Below are 20,690 nucleotides of genomic sequence, written 5' to 3' on the forward strand. Positions count from 1 at the left end.
ACGGCGGCAGGCAACATGCGGCTGCCGCTGTGGGCGTCGGGGCGTGCCAGCTGCAGGGGACGCAGCCGACGCCGGGGACGAGGGCAGCAGCACACAGGCAAGTGACAGCACTAACATAAACCACAATAATATCCAAAGTCATGAAGAAAGTAACCAAGTGTGAATTTTCGGTTTATGCCTCGCGAAACAGAGCGGCCCGGCGGCCCGCGGCCCGCGTCGCTGTGCACCCTACACAATTTAGGCACAGTCAATGGCCATTTAATTGTATTCTGTAATGCAACAGCTGCTGCAAATGCAACTGCATTTGCTAAAACAGGTTTCGACAAGTTCTTGAACTTGAACACGACTATTTTAATTTACAGCGCGAAAGCTCAGCTTTGATGTGCTTTCTCCCATTGAGTTTGCTTAAGCTGCTGCAATGCAGCGCAGCCTTGATGTAAGCTTTTAAAGCTTTTTTGCATGCCCCCCAACGTTCACTCAAAGAGAGTTTCAGAGATTTGCGTACTGTTGAAGAGTCATTCCGCTCCTCTCTTTTCAACTGAGCTCCTGTAGTTCGGAGCCCAGCTTGAATGTAAGTCTTCAAAGCGCTTTCCCGCTTACCCCATCAAATAGTTTCACTTCGTTTCTCTTCTTTTTGGTGGAAAATATTTGTACATGTAAGGCCGCAGGTCTACACATCACGATTGTTGTCCTCTGGTTTTGACACTCTAGAGGACGAAAAAATAATAGTTTTACTTGTGATTTGCTTTAAAAAAATTATGTTATCAATTAAAATTAGCAGTCGACTTTAAATCTTCTGAATCAAAACAAAAACAAAAAAAAAAAAGATGAAGATGTTTCTGAGATTAGGAACTGTATTGGTCTACAAACTTGTATCTTTTATACTATTAAGTTTTAGACAGACAAGAGCTTAGCCCGCAAACTATAAATCGTTCAAATTGTATATCTCTTTCCAAGGCTTTTCTCAATTGTAGCTCATTACCAGATTCCTTCTAGCCGGTCCGCAGCTGTACCCTGCGCCTGCCTCTGTCCTGAGCTGTTGTGTTGTGGCCTGTGGCCTGTGTCCTGACTCGCTGGCGCTGGGCGTCCCTTGCAGTTGTTTTAGTTTGAGCTTCCGTTTCGCGGACAGTTTGCTTTGCTGCTTTTTATTCTTGTGTGATTCTTTGACTGCACACACACACACACACACACACACACACTCTCCCTCTCTCTCTCACACACACACAGACAAAAAAAATTGTTGCAACAAAACATTTACGACGTCATCGTTTCACAATTTTCGTCCAGTTTTGTTTTGTATCTTCAAATAAAAATTTGTTGTTGTTGCCGCCCTTGTGCTCGCACTCCCCCAGCGGGGCAAGTGTGTAAGAGCAGCACGAACAAAAGGAAAACCCGGCAGCAGAGAGCGAGCGAGAGAAAAAGTGTAAAAAGTAAGGAAAACCTCGTGTCATTTATCATGCATTTCCACTTTTGGCTTCCGTCGGCCCGGACATATCCCAACACAGACGAATGCACGAAACGGACGCAGAGACAAGCGGATGGACAACTGAGAGTCGAGTGCGAGTGGCAGCAGGAACAGGAGCGGGACGCTGGCTGTTCAGCCGAAGCATGACCAGGACCAGCTCAAATGATGTGTGCGCTGCCTTTGCCGCAAGACAAAAAATGAACAAAAGAAAAACAAATAAACGAAAACATACAAAACACATTGCAGTGTCAGTTGTGTGTGTGTGTGTGTGTGTGTGTGTGTGTGTCTGAGTCTGTGTGTGTCCTTTTTTTTGGCCAGCTTAATGCCTCAAAATTCCTGCTGCAACTCTGGCGGTGGGCCCTGTCAAAGTTGCGGCTCTCAAACTCTGCAATTCGTGTACATTTTATGGAGCCGCATCGGCGCCGCATTCTCTGGGACAAATGAAGCGGACCACAAATCATCGGCAGACGCCCAATTTATGCGTTTTCATTTGGCCAACAATTCGCTTTTCATTTTCATATCCTGTGCAATTTCCATCCCCCCTCCCCGCCACCAAAATCCAACAAAATCGATCAAAAAACCCAAAGGAATTCTGTACCAACAAAAGATACATTTGCATCTGTAGTGGAACTTGCGATAATTGAATACACTTGCAGTTTTATTTATTAATCAGCTTTTGCCCGTTACCAAGAAAACGGCGCAGATTTCGATTAATTGATACGAATTTCGTCTTCACAAAACATTTTCATGCTCTCACGTTTTTAAGAATTCAGAAGTAGAAGAAAACGGAGCTCAACTTTGCCATCTTTTAGATATTTCCTCTGGAAGTGAAACGAAAGAATAAAAAAGTTTTTCAAGTTATTTGCATTTGAATTGTGCCACTTTTTTTTTTCTTTTTGCCAATCAATTTGTGGCGCGACATGTTTCACAAGAGTGGCATAAAACGTGGACAAGTTGTCGATTTTTGACTCAACCCGAAGGTCTATTCTATACAAATAATAACAGCAAAAGGTGCTCTGGTCGGGAGTGCCCGATAAGCAGATACCCTCAATCCAGCGCTATGCTCTCCTATACAAAGACTCTTTACTCTTTACACTCTGCGGAAAATGCATCCTTGATTAACTTCGGTGTTTATCCAAGGCATAAAGAGGCCCAAGACTATGCTTAAAATAAAAATACATTTTTGCCGGGGACGGGTTGGGGTATGTGCATACTTAACTGCAACCTACATAAAATATTCGATTTATCTAGCGCTTCTACGCTTGAGAATCGATACTTATCGATTTCGTGCCAAAGGGTTTCATATCAACCATTTGTGATTAATATAATCTGTGCGTGTCCTATCCAACATTCAAAACTTACTCACAACAAAACCCTGGAAGAGAAATTGAAAAAGGACTGCGATGAAATTGTCTTTTATTCCCTATGAAGCTGATAAGGTATTACGGAAGAACCTTTTGCCCCTTAAGTCTAGCATAGTGTGATCAAGGATATTGTATCTTAAATTTGTATTATATCATTATGTTTGGCCATCTACTACAGTTGATCTACACTGTTTTGTATCCGTGTTCAGTTCAGTGATAAGGCTTAATTCTTAGTTCTAGAATATCCTCACCAGAATGTACATAAGGGTCTTAACCCGTTAAGGCAAGTCTTATGAGATCGAAGCCGAAGTCGTTAGAGGTTATCATTGGCATGATATGTAACTTGGTTTGCTTATCAGTATATTTTTTAAGCATCGAATATTTGTGAGAGTCCATCGACTACTCGCAGGCCCTTTACTCCTGCTCTTGGGCCTCTGGCCCCTTGACACTTAAAGCAACAAATGTGTGACTGCAGGCTGGGGCGGAGGCGGAGGCGGGACGCGTGTGGGCGTGTCATATGCGGCAAGCAGAGTAATGTAAAGTAAAGTCAAGTCGGGGCAAAACTGCGCCAAACAAATGCGACGCCACTTGGTCGGCGTCTGCTGACTGTTGTCTGTGTCTGCCCCTGCCCCCCGCCTGCCCGGGCGTCCAACTGGGCGCCTGTATCTGCGTTGTGACGCAAACAACCGCAATGAACTTGAGCCCAGCTGTCAATGTGATAAATAAAGTTGGCTTTGCACTGGGCTCTGTTGCTACCTATGCATGTATGTACATAGGTTCGGGCTATCCTTCTTGGAATGGAATAAATGGAATGAAGACGTGTTTATGAATCTGCCGCCAACTAGCTAACAATCAGTTTCCTCTCTTTGCAGCAACAAAACCCGAGCAGTAGAAGCAAATCCAAGGATCTGGCTGAGCTCATACATAAAAGCACGCTTGCGAGAATACCGTATAATATGGGCGTGGCACGCCTTACCCTAATGCTGCTGGTAGCAGCAATGCTGCAGCTGAACCATGTGGATGCCTATTCCAGTACGTATACGTAATATTGAGCTGAATACCTTTGTTTTTTGTTGTCCTCGTTGCTCTCTGTATCACTCTACGATCATCTTTCTACTCCCTCACCTACTCGACCTCCTGCTGTTACTCCTTCCACGCCTCTTTTGACGCGTTGGATTCTTGCTCGGATCTGTGTCCTTTATCCCACCTCCCACCACCTTATAACCGTCTTTTCGTAATGTACAAATTATCATGCATTCATCGTCATCGTCATCGTCATCTTCATTATCATCACGATCAACATGGTTTTCATCGTTACGCGACCACGTATTACCTTATAATTTGTATTATTTTAACTTTTTTCCCCTCTCGAAACCAAACACTCAACAAACTGCTCCCAACACCAACACCAATACGACCCCGACTCCGACTCCGACTCCGACTCCGGTTCCGGTTCCGTATCCGTTTCTGTCTTCGGTTCCGTTTTCGTTTAACTGTGAAGAGTATGGACGCGGCTGTGCCGACATTGGTTGCCTGCCCACTGAGGAGTGCGTTATCACCAGCGATTCGTGCAGCTATAATCAGCGCGATGGCAAGGACTGCGGCAATTATCCGACCTGCAAGCGCAAGAGCGGCTCGAGCAGCAACCAGGCAAATCCCTCCTCCTCGTCGTCGTCAGTTAATCCGTCAGGTATTTATTTTATTTGTTTTGCTTCTTTTATTTTTATTCATTTTTTCTTTGAGATATTATTTTGTATGCCTTATTCACTTGAAATTTTGGGATCGGGCGGGGCTTTTACCAAATTGACGGCGGAAGAATCGTCGTAGATGCACAGATTGACAGACTTACAGACGGATAGAGAAAAGTACGAATGCATATATATATGTATATTAGAGGTGCCCATTGATAATTGTTACTTATCATTTGCTTTATTTTCAATGTTTATTTTGTATATAACAACCTACCTTACAAGTACTACATACATACATATAGATCAAGAGATTTACCCAATACTCTCTCACACACGCATGCACACACAAACACACACAAATGCTACGCTATCTTTGTCTTACTCATATAAATGGAGTTGTGTTTTTTGTTTCATTCCACTTGCACTTTCGCCCGCTCATTCATTGCCTCATTTTACAACACTAAGCTTTGGCTGGTGCACATCACAAATACATACACATGCATATGCATCGCAGTTGCGCTCATTTGCTTCTGCCTGCTGCTCTCTTTCGCAAACACTTACACACACACACACACGCTCACATGCACATCCACTGCTGCTGCTGCCAAAGCTCAAGATCCAAGCTCCAAGCTCTGGCAAGAGTAGACGCCATATAAAGTGAGAGCGAAAGCGAGAGAGCTTGAGCCTGAACGCTCGCTTACTCGCACGCAGCAGAAGCAGCAGCAGCAGCTTGTGGATCGTTCAGCGCTGATTAACCAATTGTATCGCATTTTCTGTCTCATTCTTTTACACTGCTCTCGCTCGTCGTGGCACTGGCAACGGCTTACTAACAGGATCCAGCCTAAATACGGGGCCTGAGAATAATATATTTGCGCCGGCCTCATCGAATCCCACACTTAACACATACACCTATTTTAATCACAATAACAATAATAACAACCAGAACGGTGGGCATCAAAATGGCAACCAGCAGCCGTTGGGCGGCCAGGGCGGCGCACAAAATGGCGGCCAGGGTGGCAACCAAAACGCCGCCAGTGCTCAGGGTTCGAATGGGGCCGCGGGTGCCTCGTCCACCGGGATCGATCAGCATTATGTGTTCGGGGCCAAGCATCATATGCCCATAATACCCAATATGCCAATCTTTCCCTACAATTCGCCCACGCAAGCACCATCATTTCAACAGTTTCCCCAACCCAATCATCCAGGTAGCGTGCTCAATCCCGGCTATCCCATGCATGGCCTGCAGCCGGTGAACCCCTACAATCCACCGTTCGTATTTGGTCAGCTGCCGTTCTATTCGGGACCGGCCGGCACTGGCGGACCGCCTGGCGGCGGCGCCGGCGTCGGCATGCCCAGCTCCAGCATAGGCATCCTCGGAGGCGGCGGCGGCGGTCTGGCGCCATATGGAAGCAATTATCAGGGCTATCAAACACATCATCAGAATGCGAACATGTACAACAAGCCGCCGCCACAGTACCAGAACCAGAACCAACAGAATCCCTACAATCGCCAGACCCAAGCACATCCTTCGGCAGCGGGGCGACGCGTCAATTCCAGCGCTCCGCTCATCGGTCTACTCGCAGTCCTGGTGTTGCTGCTGGCTAACGGAGGCCGCGACAGTGCCAGCACGTAATAAGATGCAGCAGTTGCTCTCCCGCCACTGATACCCTTCACTCTTGATCCTGCAACACGACGACGACGATCAACCATGTGCAAATCCTTTGCTTGCTTGGTTTCTTTCAATTTCCCCCTTATTTTCTTTTATTATTTTCACTGGTTTTTGGGCCCTAGATTAAGACACTTAAAGCGGGCTTGTACGAAATCTACAGCAACAGCAACAGCAGCAGCAGCAACAACATTACTGACAGGAAAGACCTATGGAAACAAGAACAAAGCGTTAAATAATTGGTTACAAGGCATATTTAAGTAAAACCCACAAGCAGGATAATCTTTTGCATATAGACAAAACATAAAACACGCCCACAATATTATTGAAGCTATTTATTTTCTATACATTCTCAGCTTACAGCACACCACGCCCCGAGCGTATACGTAATATTCAAATAAGATTGTGCGTGCGTGCGTGTGTCTGTTTGTGTGTGTGTGTGTGTGTGAGCTGATTTGTGTGTTGGTCCAAATTTCAGTTAGTAGCCGGTCTATGCGTAGTGCTGGCCCTGAAGGCTCGTTGCACTTCTCTCTGTTTTTTGCAGCTCAATTAAATTGGAATTTAATTTGGGGCTTAGAGCCAGTGCTTGCAACAGCCACAGACTTGGCTGCATGTCGGACACACACACGCACACACACAGTTAATTTAATTTTTTTTGCTGCTGCGAATTTTGCGGCAACCATTTCCGGCTTTTATTTAGTTGTTGCAGTTGCAGTTGCTGTCGATTGAAATAGTTGCAGCCCAGGCACAGTTGTTGTAGCTACAGCTACGCGTGTCAATCAAATTGCAAAATAAGCAGGTTTAGGGCTGCAAGCAAAAAATTACAATTAAAACAAAAAAATCGAAATTTAAATAAAAAAACGAATTCCGCTCTAGAAATCAAGAAATTTAGTAACCAAAGCGGTTTACTTAAAGCGGTTTACTAAAAAGTGCACAAAGTACACAATTTAATGTAATTTTAAAACAATTTTTTTTTTTATTTGCAAAAGTCGTTTGCAATTATTCAAAATAATAAAAGTAAGAGAAAACGCAGAGAGTTACCAATCAAATTTGCAAGTAATAATATTAAGATAAATATGAAAAGATAAAATAACTGCCAGGAAAAAAAAAAAGAATTACGAAAAATAGCTATACACATATAGTTGAGAATCAATTAAATGCCAAAAGTTTCAATGAAATCCCGCAACAAACTCACGAACTTGCAACAACATTTTAACAACTTGCAACAAATCGGACATCTGGAACAGATCAAACAGCTGCCTGATGCCAGATTCAGTCGATAATAATTTGAAATATTAAAAAATAATAAAAATGATGAGGTATAAGAACTGAATCTCAGCAGGCAGCACTCTCTTTTCATTTCAATTCAAAACAATACCAAAACGAATATTCATTTGAATGAATAAGAAAACTAAACAGAAAATGTTTTAAAAACATGTTTAAAAAAAACATATACAAACTTGTATTTCATTTAAATATTTAAATTTAACGTTTTTGTATATCTTTTATTATTGCACGCACCTGAACCACTTTTTATTATAATTATTATTACTCAGTTTAATTTTTACGTATTTTATTATTTTTGTAAAACGAATTTATTTGCAAATAAATCAACTGAAAATAGAGCAAATCGAAAGTATATACGTATAAATATAATTACTCCGTCCGAATACGCATTTTGCGCATTGTTAATTTGATTTCTCATTTATTTGTTTAAACACACACACACACACACACCCACATTGGAACTCTACTAAAAATGTCATGTAAACAGTATTAAAGAACTAACTAAAGCATTTGATGAAATATACTTAAACTTAACCCTGGCAAAAAACAAATACAAACAACCAATAAAATAACCATGTGAAGTGCATGCAAATATTAATTAAATATTGAAGATAAACGTCTTGATATCTATTAGACATAGGACATTATGTTAACGAAAGGGTTTTCAAGCTATTCAACTATGCCCACTGCAAAACAGGCAAGAGAGGCATTACTTACATATATCTATATTGACCGTCTCGAATAGTTGATAACTTGGCGTTGTACATAGCATTCCCATACTAACGAATAATATATATATATATATATATATATATATATATATATATATATATATATATATATATATATATATATATATATACATATATACATATATATATTTAAACATATATTTAAAATATACACATAAATAATTAACTTAACCATACGGCAGAGAAGACTTATAAGAACTAAGCAACAAAAAACAAAAAAAAAAAAGAAAAACAAATCAAACTCAAAGTTGTGTAGGATTTAAATGTTGCAATAACGATAACGATAACGATAACGATAATTTTATCGATTGTAGGCATATGCATAATACGCTAATCAAAATGAAACGAGCAACTGTAATGAAACTAAGCTAAGCTAAGTTATTCAAAAGAAGGCCATACCAAAAAACCCTTCAACCACCACCCCGCCACCCTTCCCCTTCCACTCATAGGTTTGTTGTGCTTTTATTTCATTTATGTTAAGTTTGCTGTTTATGCCATATGTTTTGCCCCGTTTTCCTAATGCTTTTTATGTTTCTGTTTCTTTGATTTTTTGTTTTTCATTTTTGTTGTCAATCGCTTTTGTGGCTAACTCTTACTGCTTACTGCTGTGCTGCTACTGCGCTGCCTGCCTGGTGAAAAGTGAGCAGCGGCAACACCCACAACTCGTATGCACCGAATGCGCCCAGCGCTCCGCTGCCGGAGGCAGATGGCAACCAGGGTGGCGCTGGAGGCGCAGCTGGTGGCTACAGTGGCGGCGGCGCCGGTGGATATGGTAATGGCTTCTCGGCTGGCGGTCATAGTCTCTATCCCTCACTTCCTAACAACAACAACAACAACAATAACAATGGTGGTGCTGGCTACAATCCGTACGGCGGCTACAATCCCCAAGGTGGCTACAATCCGCAGGGCGGCTATCAGCCCGCTCCTGGTGGCTATCAACCAGCTCCAGGTGGCTACCAGCCCGCTCCAGGTGGCTATCAGCCTGTGCCCGGCTATACTCCGCCCGCGCCTGGCTATGACAATGGCGGCGGCGGCGCCGCCCAGAAGCCCAAGGACAAGCAAGGCGGTGGCTTCTTCTCCAACTTCTTCTCCAATCCGGCGGTGAGTCAAGCGGTTTCCGGTATCATTGCAGGCCAAATAGCCAAGCAGCTGCAAGGAGGCGGCGCCAATGGCGGCAATGGTGGTGCCAACGGCGGGGGCAATAACGCTTATCAACCAAGCGGAGGTTATTCATCCGGCGGCGGCGGTGGATCATCCGGCGGCTCATCTACTGGCAGCAATCTGCTCGGCGGCCTGCTTGGCTCCGTTCTCTCTGGAGGCGGTGCCAACGGCAACAATGGCGGCGGTGGCGGCGCCAGCAGCTTCCTGGGCAGCCTACTTAGCGGCGGCGGCAGCAGCAGCAACGGCGCTGCCAGCCATGGCGGCGGCAGCGGCCTTGGCGAGATCTTCAACTCCAAGAACTTTGGCGGTCTCTTCAGCGAGAACCCCTCTTCCCGTGGGGGCGGTGGCGGCGGCAGCAGTGATGGCTACTCCTCCGGCGGCGCCAAAAGCTACCCCACCCAGCCGCCCGGCAGCTACTACGGCAAATGAGGAGCGTCACACAAAAATTAAATAACTCGGAGTAAAACAATCTTGTAATAGTTTCCACCAATTTCCCCCTTTATAACTATGCTAAACATACTCGTGCATACTACACATATATAATCAAATGGAGGGTTTTCAATGAACTAATAGAAGAACAATACTTGCATGCAAAAACTAAAGCAAATACAAAAACAAATACATACAGAAATGCAAATACAAATTCAAATACAAATACATATACATGTACTCATGCGTTGATACTGAATTACATAATACTAATAATACGGAAATCAAATACAGTTCATATTAAACATAAACTAAATATAATAAACCAAAATCAAAATTCAAACAAATTCTGAAAAACAGAAACACAAACTGAAACAAATAACCCGCAACAAAACACAAAATCGATTTATTTGTAAATAGAAAGTCGTAAGAATTGAAAGCCAGACCACAAATTGCTTTTTCATTGTTTGCATGGGATTAATTAAGATGTCGGTGGTAAGTAATGGCAGCAGAAATGAAATAACACTCTATAATACAGTAGAACTCTATTATAAAGTTTAAAAAACCAATCCCCATGGCTAAAGCTTATATGGGTCGAAAGAGAGCTCTAATACGTTATATGCATATTGTAAAAAAATATTGAATACCCTTGTAGAATTAATGTTGATCCCGATTTTGCTTAGATTTGGATCATATGGAAGGATGATGTGATTTAAACAAGAACTTACATATAACCGATTATTCTCCTGGCAGCTATATGATATATATATAGTTGTCCGATCCGGCTAGTTCCGACACTGCAGGACGAACCTAAGCAAACTTCGTGACGAAAGCTTTAAAATAGACGTACAGAATTATTCGACTGTTTCTCTATTTGTTGCATATTTCATATTTTTAGGGCATTGGGTATTAAGGGATGTATTCATAAGGAGAAATATTCTGAATATGTGCATACTCTACTGAGCCTACATACCATTTGAGATCTATTTCATGGAAATAGGGCAAGGTATTGACAAACTAGATCTGCTCGGGCATAAAGGTGAGGCTCTCACTGGTTTCTTATATCGTTATGTTCGACATGCGGCAGACAGACGGACGGGCAAACAGACGGATATGTGTTATCTAGATCGACTCGTTTATGCTGAGCAAGAATATAAACGCCAAATGGGTTCGGGGAAGCATCCTTCTGCCTGATACGTACATTTGCACAGAACCAGCATACCCTGTTTCCAGCCGTTTTCAACGGATCCAGGCCACAAAATCAAATAAATATAAAATGGCTGAATGGCTGTTTACAATAGCTTCATTCATATGCCCACTATTTGCAGATAAAAATTGTCTGCAAATATAAATGAATCGTTTTTTTTTTACGTTGTGTTTCAATCGGCAAATTCGGTTCAGACAACTAAACAAAGCTGTGAATCGTTTCAGAATATTTAACAAATTTGTCACTATTTATGAGTTGTTCACGAAACATAAGCATTTGTAAATAAATTGTTAACAAGCTTTCAAGTGTTCGAATTTCGAAACCCAATTCGCTTTTTGCAAGCGAAACGTAAATACAAATGCAGTAAATAATAGCAACGATTTTTCTGTTGTCTTGATTGTTTGGTCAACTATCTGCCCATCTTGATCTCCACTTCTATATGCAAATATTCCAACCAAGTGTTGGAATCAACGGTTTCCGCCTTGCTTAGTCTTGTATCGTTCGTTTATTAAACCTTTGACTCGCACTTGCCACCCAAGAACGTATCAAATAAACTCTCACAAAATGAAAATTTGTTTGAAAACAAAAAGTTTCATAATTTCCCGAAACCCCAACTTAACGTGCACCTTTATCACATAAGGTAATGACAGCGAACATTTCAGTTTCCTAGCCTTTAGGGCTTGGGCTGTGCATTGAAAACCAATTAGTCAGTCAGTGAGTCACCCAGGACAACAATATATAGAGATAAACGATTACTTTGCTTTAAGATACACAAAAAAAGTGACACAAGTGAAAGTGCGAACAGAAATGAGGACTCATGAACGTGGAAAAACATGATCCAGCTCGGATCCTAAAGGCTGCGAGCAATTTGTTTATAGGCTTACAGCCATGACTGGCTTTATTGAATGCATGTATATATATTTTTGCCAATGAATGTGTCATTGAGATGAGGTTTCTTATGTCGTGCCAGTCGTCAGAGTTCATCAGTCGGCAAATAGGTATTAACAAGCGAAAATTCCACTAACAATTCTTATCGAGTGGCAGATTAAATTGTTTGTGCTGTTCCCAGTCGGCGTAAGATCCTCTTGAGTGCATCCGATCTGAGGCAACTACAGCGAACTGCATAGAGAATCAAGCAACTGGATGTGGGCAACATTGTTGCTCCCTGCAGCACCCCCCACCCAACGCTTTTGAGGTCATACAATATATTATACGCATACTAAGATCCTTTCTACTCAGGAGCTGTGCAGCGGCAACGAGATGGCCATTTGGCTTTGGTTAACCGACAACCATTTTGTAATTTATTTAAGTAATAAAATAAATATACGAGTATGTACATTGCGCCGGCAGGAGCACCTGCTCGGAGTGCCCCAGGAGCTGCAGCTACCAGGAGAGCGGGCTGATGCTGGGGCTGTAGCTGAGACGGGGAGGCGACACACACACACATATGTAAGCGGTTGTGCCAGAGCCAACGACTGCACATTAAGTGCGAGGACTGCCGCTGCCAGTGTTGGGTAATGCAACAACGTGTTGTAGCTTCTGATGTTGCTGTTGTTGCCGCTGCTGCTGCTGCTGCTGCTGCTGATGTTGCTGTTGTTGTCGGCAGCGAAAGTGCGCTTGAAGTGCACGGAGCACCTACTTGGCCAAAGTGAATTTAGTGTCAAGTGCAGGAAAATGTGAAAAGCAGCTACGAGTTAGTTTTTCATATTTAAGCAGCACTCGAGCGACAACAACAACGAAAAAAACAACAACAAAGCTGACGTTGACGGTGGCGACGGTTGCACCAACCTTTCACCTTCGAACTTTCCATTGCCGCCAGAGCCACATCTACATAGACACAACGCAGCCACATGGATGTTGTTGTTGGGAACGGTGTTGCTGTTGGCACTCGGGCGCGTGGTGCGGGTTGCGGCAGGGGGAGGGTTTGCCTCCTCGATGGAAAAACAATGACGTGCCACATTTAGAAGCTAAAGCTGAGGCGAAAGCTAGAGCTGAAGCCGTGGCCGAGGCTGAGGCGCATGTTTCTCCTCCTGCCCAGCGTAGAATGTCGTTGACTTTTCAAGTCGCATTAGGCAAATGGGCGTCGTACAGGTGGGTGTGGACGGGGAGTTCTACTTCAAGAGGCAGCTTGGAATGATTGGAACAAGGTGCGCATATAAATACATGTAAGAGGCTTTCAGCTTATTGTTTGGCACAGTCGCTGTCGCGTTTTATGATTGCACACACCCGAGCACAAACCTGAGCCCCTACCCCGAGTCCGGCCCCTCGCCTAAGCAACCAGCCACTGGCTGCTGCAGAGTCCATCGGCTTAATTTTATTGGTATTACGCGTACTTGTCGTTGTCCCAGGTCGACAACAGACTCGTTCTCCGCCCCCATTTCCGTTCTCGCTCCCGTTTCCGCCGCTTGTGGCAGCCTATTAATTTTTATGAGCGCGGCGATTTTTACAAACAGCTGGAGGCAAAGCAGCAGCCCCAGCAACAGCCTGGAGCAAGTTGATCAGCTTTTATGTACATTTCTGGCTGCTCCAATCCAATTACAGGCCATAATCAACCAGACACGTGCTGGTTTTTTACGAGTCTAATGTCCAAAAACGCGAACAGGATCAGAGACAGGTTCACCAACTGCCAACGGGCATCCGACTGGGAGGCAAGGCTCTGGCAAATGTGCCATTTGGACATTAAGTTAACAATTTTGATTGCAATTAGTTTTCAGATGTTGAAACACTCGCCAAATTTCATCTTAAATAATTAATAAGCAGCTACAAAAAAATGTAATTGCAAATCAATTTTATTTATGGTAAACACGACATTGCCTAGAAAATAAATATAATACAAGTTCTTTGACATTTGATCCGAAGGAAAGAGTAAAGTAAAAAGTCTACAGCCTGAACTAGAGAAGGACTAGAGGGAACTCTGGGCACTCTAGGGTCCTAGCTAGTAGCCCGCATTATGATAAACAATTCGATTGCTCAAGCAATAAATTAAATTAAATAACTTTAGACTATATTTGAGAGGAGAAGAACACAAAATCTCAGTTGGGAAGCTGGTAATAAAATCGGTCCGATTTATCTTTTGGGCTCTATGTTTTTTTACTATTAATGAGGCCAAAGGTGTACTTGGATGCATTAAACGTTGGTCTAAAGAGTTTAACGATCCTTTTATAACCAAACTCCTATATATCTCTCTTTTTCGCCCTATCCTCGAAATACTGCTCTTGCATCTGGTTTCCGCAGTATATCAATAGCCAGGATCGTATTGAATCAGTTCGGAAACGCTGCATAGCATAGCATGCCGGACAGGCTTTAAATTTTATCCCATCACTATCTCCTTACCCTATCTCTTTATATATCTAGTCTCGCTCGCTTAGGCGAAATTCTAGTCAGTACCATTCATAAGAGTCATTTTACAGAACGGTTAGAAGAAGTTAAAGTTGTAGAAGCGGTACCAGCAGTACTAATCAGTAGTGTTAGTATTAGTAGCAGCATTAGTAATTGCATTATAATCACATAGTGTGTGTAGTTATAGTAGTAGAAGAAGAAGTAATAGTAGTAGTAGTAATAATAGTAGTAGTAGTAAGAGTAGTAGTAATAGAAGTAGTAGTAGTAGTAGTAGTAATAGTAGTAGTAGTAGTAGTAGTAGTAGTAGTAGTAGTAGTAGTAGCAGTAGTAGTAATAGTAGTAGTAGAATTACTACACATTTGTTAGAGTATTAGTAAGTATTATAGCATTAGTATAGTATAAAGAGTTATAGTATTAGTAATATGTTAGGAGTAGAAATAGAAGCAGTATTGGTAGCAGCATTATTACTATTGTAAATGGTAGTAGAAGTCGCATTCGTAGCATTCTGTTGCTTTCTTTGATTTGCATTTAAAATATCTCGATGTTTTTTTGGACTAAGCTTCACATATTTGTTTCGACTATCTGACAATCGGCGAATGGAGGTTGGCTTTGCGTGTCAAACAATTCCATTTTGGAGAACAGCAACAGCAAGAAGAAGAACAACAACAACCACGCCAACGAGTACATTAGTATGTGTGTTGCTTTTGTTGTTGTTATTGCTGCTGGGCAATAAAAGCGTTACAACTTAATTAATTAAGTGCAAATGATAAAAATGACCAAGCGGCACGAACTATTCGGACCAACAGTCACAACTACAGTAATAACGAGAACAGCACAACAAAAACAATAACAACAAGTCAAACAACAACAAAAGAAAAAACTAATTAAGTTTTATGTGCAATTTTCGTGGCTGAAAAGTTTCGCCCCTGTATTTGCGGTGATTGCGGCGCCCGTGTTTGTGTGTGTGTCTGTGTGTGTGTGTGTGTGTGTGTGTGTGCAAATCTGTGCTCTGACATTTGCGGCGATTAATGATCGTTGGCAACGCAGAATATCTTTAATGTGCGCCCATTAAGTAGCACCAGGCGATATACAACAAGGCAACTAAGCCAGACGGGGTTCGAAAAAAACTATTGCCTACTTATGTGGGCCGAATGCCAAAATTAGTTGCCATGGCCAAAAGGCCAGTGGCCAGTGGTTGGTGGCCAGCAACAAGCGCATATGTCGCTGTCGCTTGTTAACATGCGTTTGGCGCGTGAGCCAAATAAATCAAGGCCAATAGACAAAGCTCCCCCCTCTCAAACTACCCATCCTGCTGCACCCGAAGTGCCATTAGGACGGCAGTAACAACTACAACTACGACTAGAGCTCGAATTGCGGCAACAGCAACAGCGACCACTTGTGTGTTTTGGTCAGAATAAAGAGATGCCGCACAACATTTTCGAAATTTACACAACAAACTGCATTTCTTTCCCCCTGCCAGCCTGTGCACTTGCCGCCTTTGAACAGATTTCAACTGCCGCAGCAAGTAAATTTATTTGAACGCCACCGATACGTGGAAAGGGCAACTGCAACAGCAACAGCAACTGCAACGGCAGCATCCGCACCGCGGGCAACGCATTTGACTCCCAGTTGTCGCTGATGCTGCAGCTGAGAAGTTGCTGCGAATTCTTTTCGCCCCACGCAATTCATCCAGGCGACAAAATAATCGCAGCAATTCGCCTGCACTTCTGCCTACAAAAGTTATTATAAGCTTTTCGGTAATAACAGTAAACAGCGGAAAATCCAAAAAAAATAAAATCAGAGTTTGTTTTCTTTTATTAATGTCTGTCGTGTATATAAGAGACAGCTTAAATATTAACAAGTAAGAGGTTCTAGTCGGGAGCTCCCGACTAGGGGATACCCTGAACCCTCTTCTTCCAACATCAAATGCATATGTATACGATGAAAATCGAGATCGATATCCTGTTTTTTGGGCAATTTTGGTAAATAATAGGAGCTAGAGTCACCAAACTTGACATATAGCTTCTAAAATAGAATATACATATGCATTTGATGTTAGAAGAAGAAAAGGGAGCTCCCGACTAGAACCTCTTACTTGTTTAATATTATGTTCATGCAAATGGCTTGGGTATGCAAAGTAAGTATTTAGATAAAGCTACCTATTTATATGGCTTGAATAAATCCAGTGGAGAGAGCTCGATTGGGACAGTACTTCGTTTAGCATAATTTAATGAATCTCACTTGAGATACTCCAAAAAAGGTGGACTTTGCAAACGAAACGTTTTTTGGCCAACAATTTTTTTTTTAATGAATGCCATATGATAGTAGGGATCCGTACGCATTCAAAAAGGTATAATATTTTAAAATGAGATTATATTTATTTTATTTACCAAAGATTTAAAAAAAACGTCAAACAAGTTAAGATATTCGAACCTGCCCCGATTTTGGAAAAAAAAACGTGATGTAACCCCTTGCTTTTTGGTCGATTTGGCTCAAAATTTAGATTTTTATTTTTCTGATGCCGATCAATAGTACTGATCCTTACGCGTCCAAAATAGTATAAAATTCCAAAATCTGAGATTATTTGGCCGAGATAGTCTAAAAAAATTATCAAAAAAGGTTGATTTTACAAACGAAATGTTTTTTGGTCAACAACTCATTTCAACCCATCAATTTTTAATTTGTTTGAATGCCGTATGATAGTAGGGATTCGTACGAATTCAAAAAGGTATAACATTTCAAAAACAGGATATATTTACCCGAGAGTTCAAAAAAAAAAAACGTCAAAAAAGTTTGTTTTTTTTAGCTCATATATGTTTATTGTATTGAATCAAAAAATATCATACATTTTTATTACAAAACCGTTAACTTAGGTGGTATCTCGCCAATCCTGGTTGGCTCCTCAGTCTTTATCGTGGACAAACGTCAAAGCCGTCTTCTTTGAGTAAGGCTGCACCGTCATGTAGGTAGTCGGTGGGCTCTGGGGCTGCTCCTGTGTCGTGGTTGGAGGAGGTCTCTAAAGGATCTTTTCTTGAGCCTTCTGACTACACGCCTCTCAGCGAGGCCTCTTGCATGCGTTGGCGAATGCTTCGACTCTGAGATTACTTGGCCGAGATAGTCTAAAAAAATAAAAAAAAAGGTTGATTATACCAACGAAACGTTTTTTGGTCAACAACTTTTTCCAACCCATAAATTTTTAATTTCTTTGAATGCCATATGATAGTAGGGATCCGTACGAATTAAAAAAGGTAAAATATTTTAAAATCAGATTATATTAACCCGAGATTTTCAAAAAAATATTCAAAAAAGTTTTGATATCGAACCTACCCCAAGTAATTACCCTCGGGTAATAGCTCTCGGGTAATAGCTCCGCGGGGAGATATGACGTTCCAAAACGACATAGCTCCGCGTGGAGATATGACGTTCCAAAACGATATGACGTTCCAAAACGACATAACTCCGCGCGGAGATATGACGATCCAAAACGATATGACGTTCCAAAACGACATAATTCCGCGCGGAGATATGACGTTCCAAAACGACATAACTCCCCGCGGGAGATATGACGTTCCAAAACGACATAACTCCCCGCGGGAGATATGACGTTCCAAAACGACATAACTCCCCGCGGGAGATATGACGTTCCAAAACGACATAACTTCGTGAAAATCTGATGAGATTTGACCGAGTTATGGGGGTGGTAAATTTTGACCCATGGGTATATACGAATCTTGGGGTAAGATTTGGACATGCATTTCGACTAAAAAATCGGTGTTCAGATTTGAATGCCAGATTAATCTAGAGGGAAAACTATGAAAAAAAAGTCAAACTTCGTGAAAATCGGATGAGATTTGACCGAGTTATGGGGGTGGTAAATTTTGACCCATGGGTATATACGAATCTTGGGGTAAGATTTGGACATGAATTTCGACTAAAAGATCGGTGTTCAGTTTTGAATGCCAGATTGATCTAGAAGGAAAACTATGAAGAAAAAGCCAAACTTCGTGAAAATCGGATGAGATTTGACCGAGTTATGGGGGTGGTAAATTTTTACCCATGTCTATATACGAATCTTGGGGTAAGATTTGGACATGAATTTCGACTAAAAAATCGGTGTTCAGATTTGAATGCCAGATTAATCTAGAGGGAAAACCATGAAGATAAAGCCAAACTTCGTGAAAATCGGATGAGATTTGGCCGAGATATGGGGGTGGTAAATTTTGACCCATGGGTATATACGAATCATGAAGATAAGATTTGGACATAAATTTCGACTAAAAATCGGTGTTCAGATTTGAATGCCACATTAATCTAGAGGGAAAACCATGAAGATAAAGCCAAACTTCGTGAAAATCTGATGAGATTTGGCCGAGATATGGGGGTGGTAAATTTTGACCCATGGGTATATACGAATCCTGGGGTAAGATTTGGACATGCATTTCGACTAAAAAATCGGTGTTCAGTTTTGAATGCCAGATTAATCTAGAGGGAAAACCATGAAGAAAAAGCCAAACTTCGTGAAAATCGGATGAGATTTGACCGAGTTATGGGGGTGGTAAATTTTGACCCATGGGTATATACGAATCATGAAGATAAAGCCAAACTTCGTGAAAATCTGATGAGATTTGGCCGAGATATGGGGGTGGTAAATTTCGACCCATGTCTATATACGAATCTTGGGATAAGATTTGGACATAAATTTCGACTAAAAATCGGTGTTCAGTTTTGAATGCCAGATTAATCTAGAGGGAAAACCATGAAGATAAAGCCAAACTTCGTGAAAATCGGATGAGATTTGGCCGAGATATGGGGGTGGTAAATTTTGACCCATGTCTATATACGAATCTTGGGGTGTTCAGATTTGAATGCCAGATTAATCTAGAGGGAAAACCATGAAGAATGCCAGATTAATCTAGAGGGAAAACCATGAAGAAAAAGCCAAACTTCGTGAAAATCGGATGAGATTTGACCGAGTTATGGGGGTGGTAAATTTTGACCCATGGGTATATACGAATCTTGGGGTAAGATTTGGACATGCATTTCGACTAAAAAATCGGTGTTCAGATTTGAATGCCAGATTAATCTAGAGGGAAAACCATGAAGAAAAAGCCAAACTTCGTGAAAATCTGATGAGACTTGACCGAGTTATGGGGGTGGTAAATTTTGACCCATGTCTATATACGAATCTTGGGGTAAGATTTGGAATCTTGGGGTAAGATTTCGACTAAAAAATCGGTGTTCAGTTTTGAATGCCAGATTAATCTAGAGGGAAAACCATGAAGAAAAAGCCAAACTTCGTGAAAATCGGATGAGATTTGACCGAGTTATGGGGGTGGTAAATTTTGACCCATGGGTATATACGAATCATGAAGATAAAGCCAAACTTCGTGAAAATCTGATGAGATTTGGCCGAGATATGGGGGTGGTAAATTTCGACCCATGTCTATATACGAATCTTGGGATAAGATTTGGACATAAATTTCGACTAAAAATCGGTGTTCAGTTTTGAATGCCAGATTAATCTAGAGGGAAAACCATGAAGATAAAGCCAAACTTCGTGAAAATCGGATGAGATTTGGCCGAGATATGGGGGTGGTAAATTTTGACCCATGTCTATATACGAATCTTGGGGTGTTCAGATTTGAATGCCAGATTAATCTAGAGGGAAAACCATGAAGATAAAGCCAAACTTCGTGAAAATCTGATGAGACTTGACCGAGTTATGGGGGTGGTAAATTTTGACCCATGTCTATATACGAATCTTGGGGTAAGATTTGGACATGCATTTCAACTAAAAAATCGGTGTTCAGTTTTGAATGCCAGATTAATCTAGAGGGAAAACCATGAAGATAAAGCCAAACTTCGTGAAAATCGGATGAGATTTGGCCGAGATATGGGGGTGGTAAATTTTGACCCATGTCTATATACGAATCTTGGGGGTGAGATTTGGACATGCATTTCGACTAAAAAATCGGTGTTCAGATTTGAATGCCAGATTAATCTAGAGGGAAAACCATGAAGATAAAGCCAAACTTCGTGAAAATCGGATGAGACTTGGCCGAGATATGGGGGTGGTAAATTTTGACCCATGTCTATATACGAATCTTGGGGTGTTCAGATTTGAATGCCAGATTAATCTAGAGGGAAAACCATGAAGAAAAAGCCAAACTTCGTGAAAATCGGATGAGATTTGACCGAGTTATGGGGGTGGTAAATTTTGACCCATGGGTATATACGAATCTTGGGGTAAGATTTGGACATGCATTTCGACTAAAAAATCGGTGTTCAGATTTGAATGCCAGATTAATCTAGAGGGAAAACCATGAAGA

At 41.7% G+C, this 20,690-nt stretch overlaps 1 protein-coding gene across 2 annotated transcripts in view; it reads left to right on the forward strand.

Annotated features, from left to right (window-relative positions):
- Positions 1-10,166, forward strand: part of LOC115765247 (glycine-rich protein DOT1) — a 99,475-nt gene extending 89,309 nt beyond the window's left edge. The window contains exons 2-4 of one of the 2 annotated variants that reach the window (XM_030708714.1): positions 3,702-3,861; positions 4,331-4,519; positions 5,726-7,748. In XM_030708714.1, the coding sequence (XP_030564574.1) occupies positions 3,786-3,861; positions 4,331-4,519; positions 5,726-6,153 (693 nt within the window). In that variant the 5' untranslated portion in view covers positions 3,702-3,785 and the 3' untranslated portion in view covers positions 6,154-7,748. Of the gene's footprint in view, positions 1-3,701; positions 3,862-4,330; positions 4,520-5,725; positions 7,749-8,865 lie in introns of those variants that run through there. The other variant, XM_030708713.1, reaches the window with a different exon arrangement.
- The last annotated feature ends 10,524 nt before the right edge of the window (positions 10,167-20,690 follow it).

This window comes from Drosophila novamexicana, unplaced genomic scaffold (assembly GCF_003285875.2).
Source record: "Drosophila novamexicana strain 15010-1031.04,08,12 unplaced genomic scaffold, DnovRS2.1 tig00000960-arrow-arrow-pilon, whole genome shotgun sequence".
NCBI lineage: Eukaryota > Metazoa > Arthropoda > Insecta > Diptera > Drosophilidae > Drosophila > Drosophila novamexicana.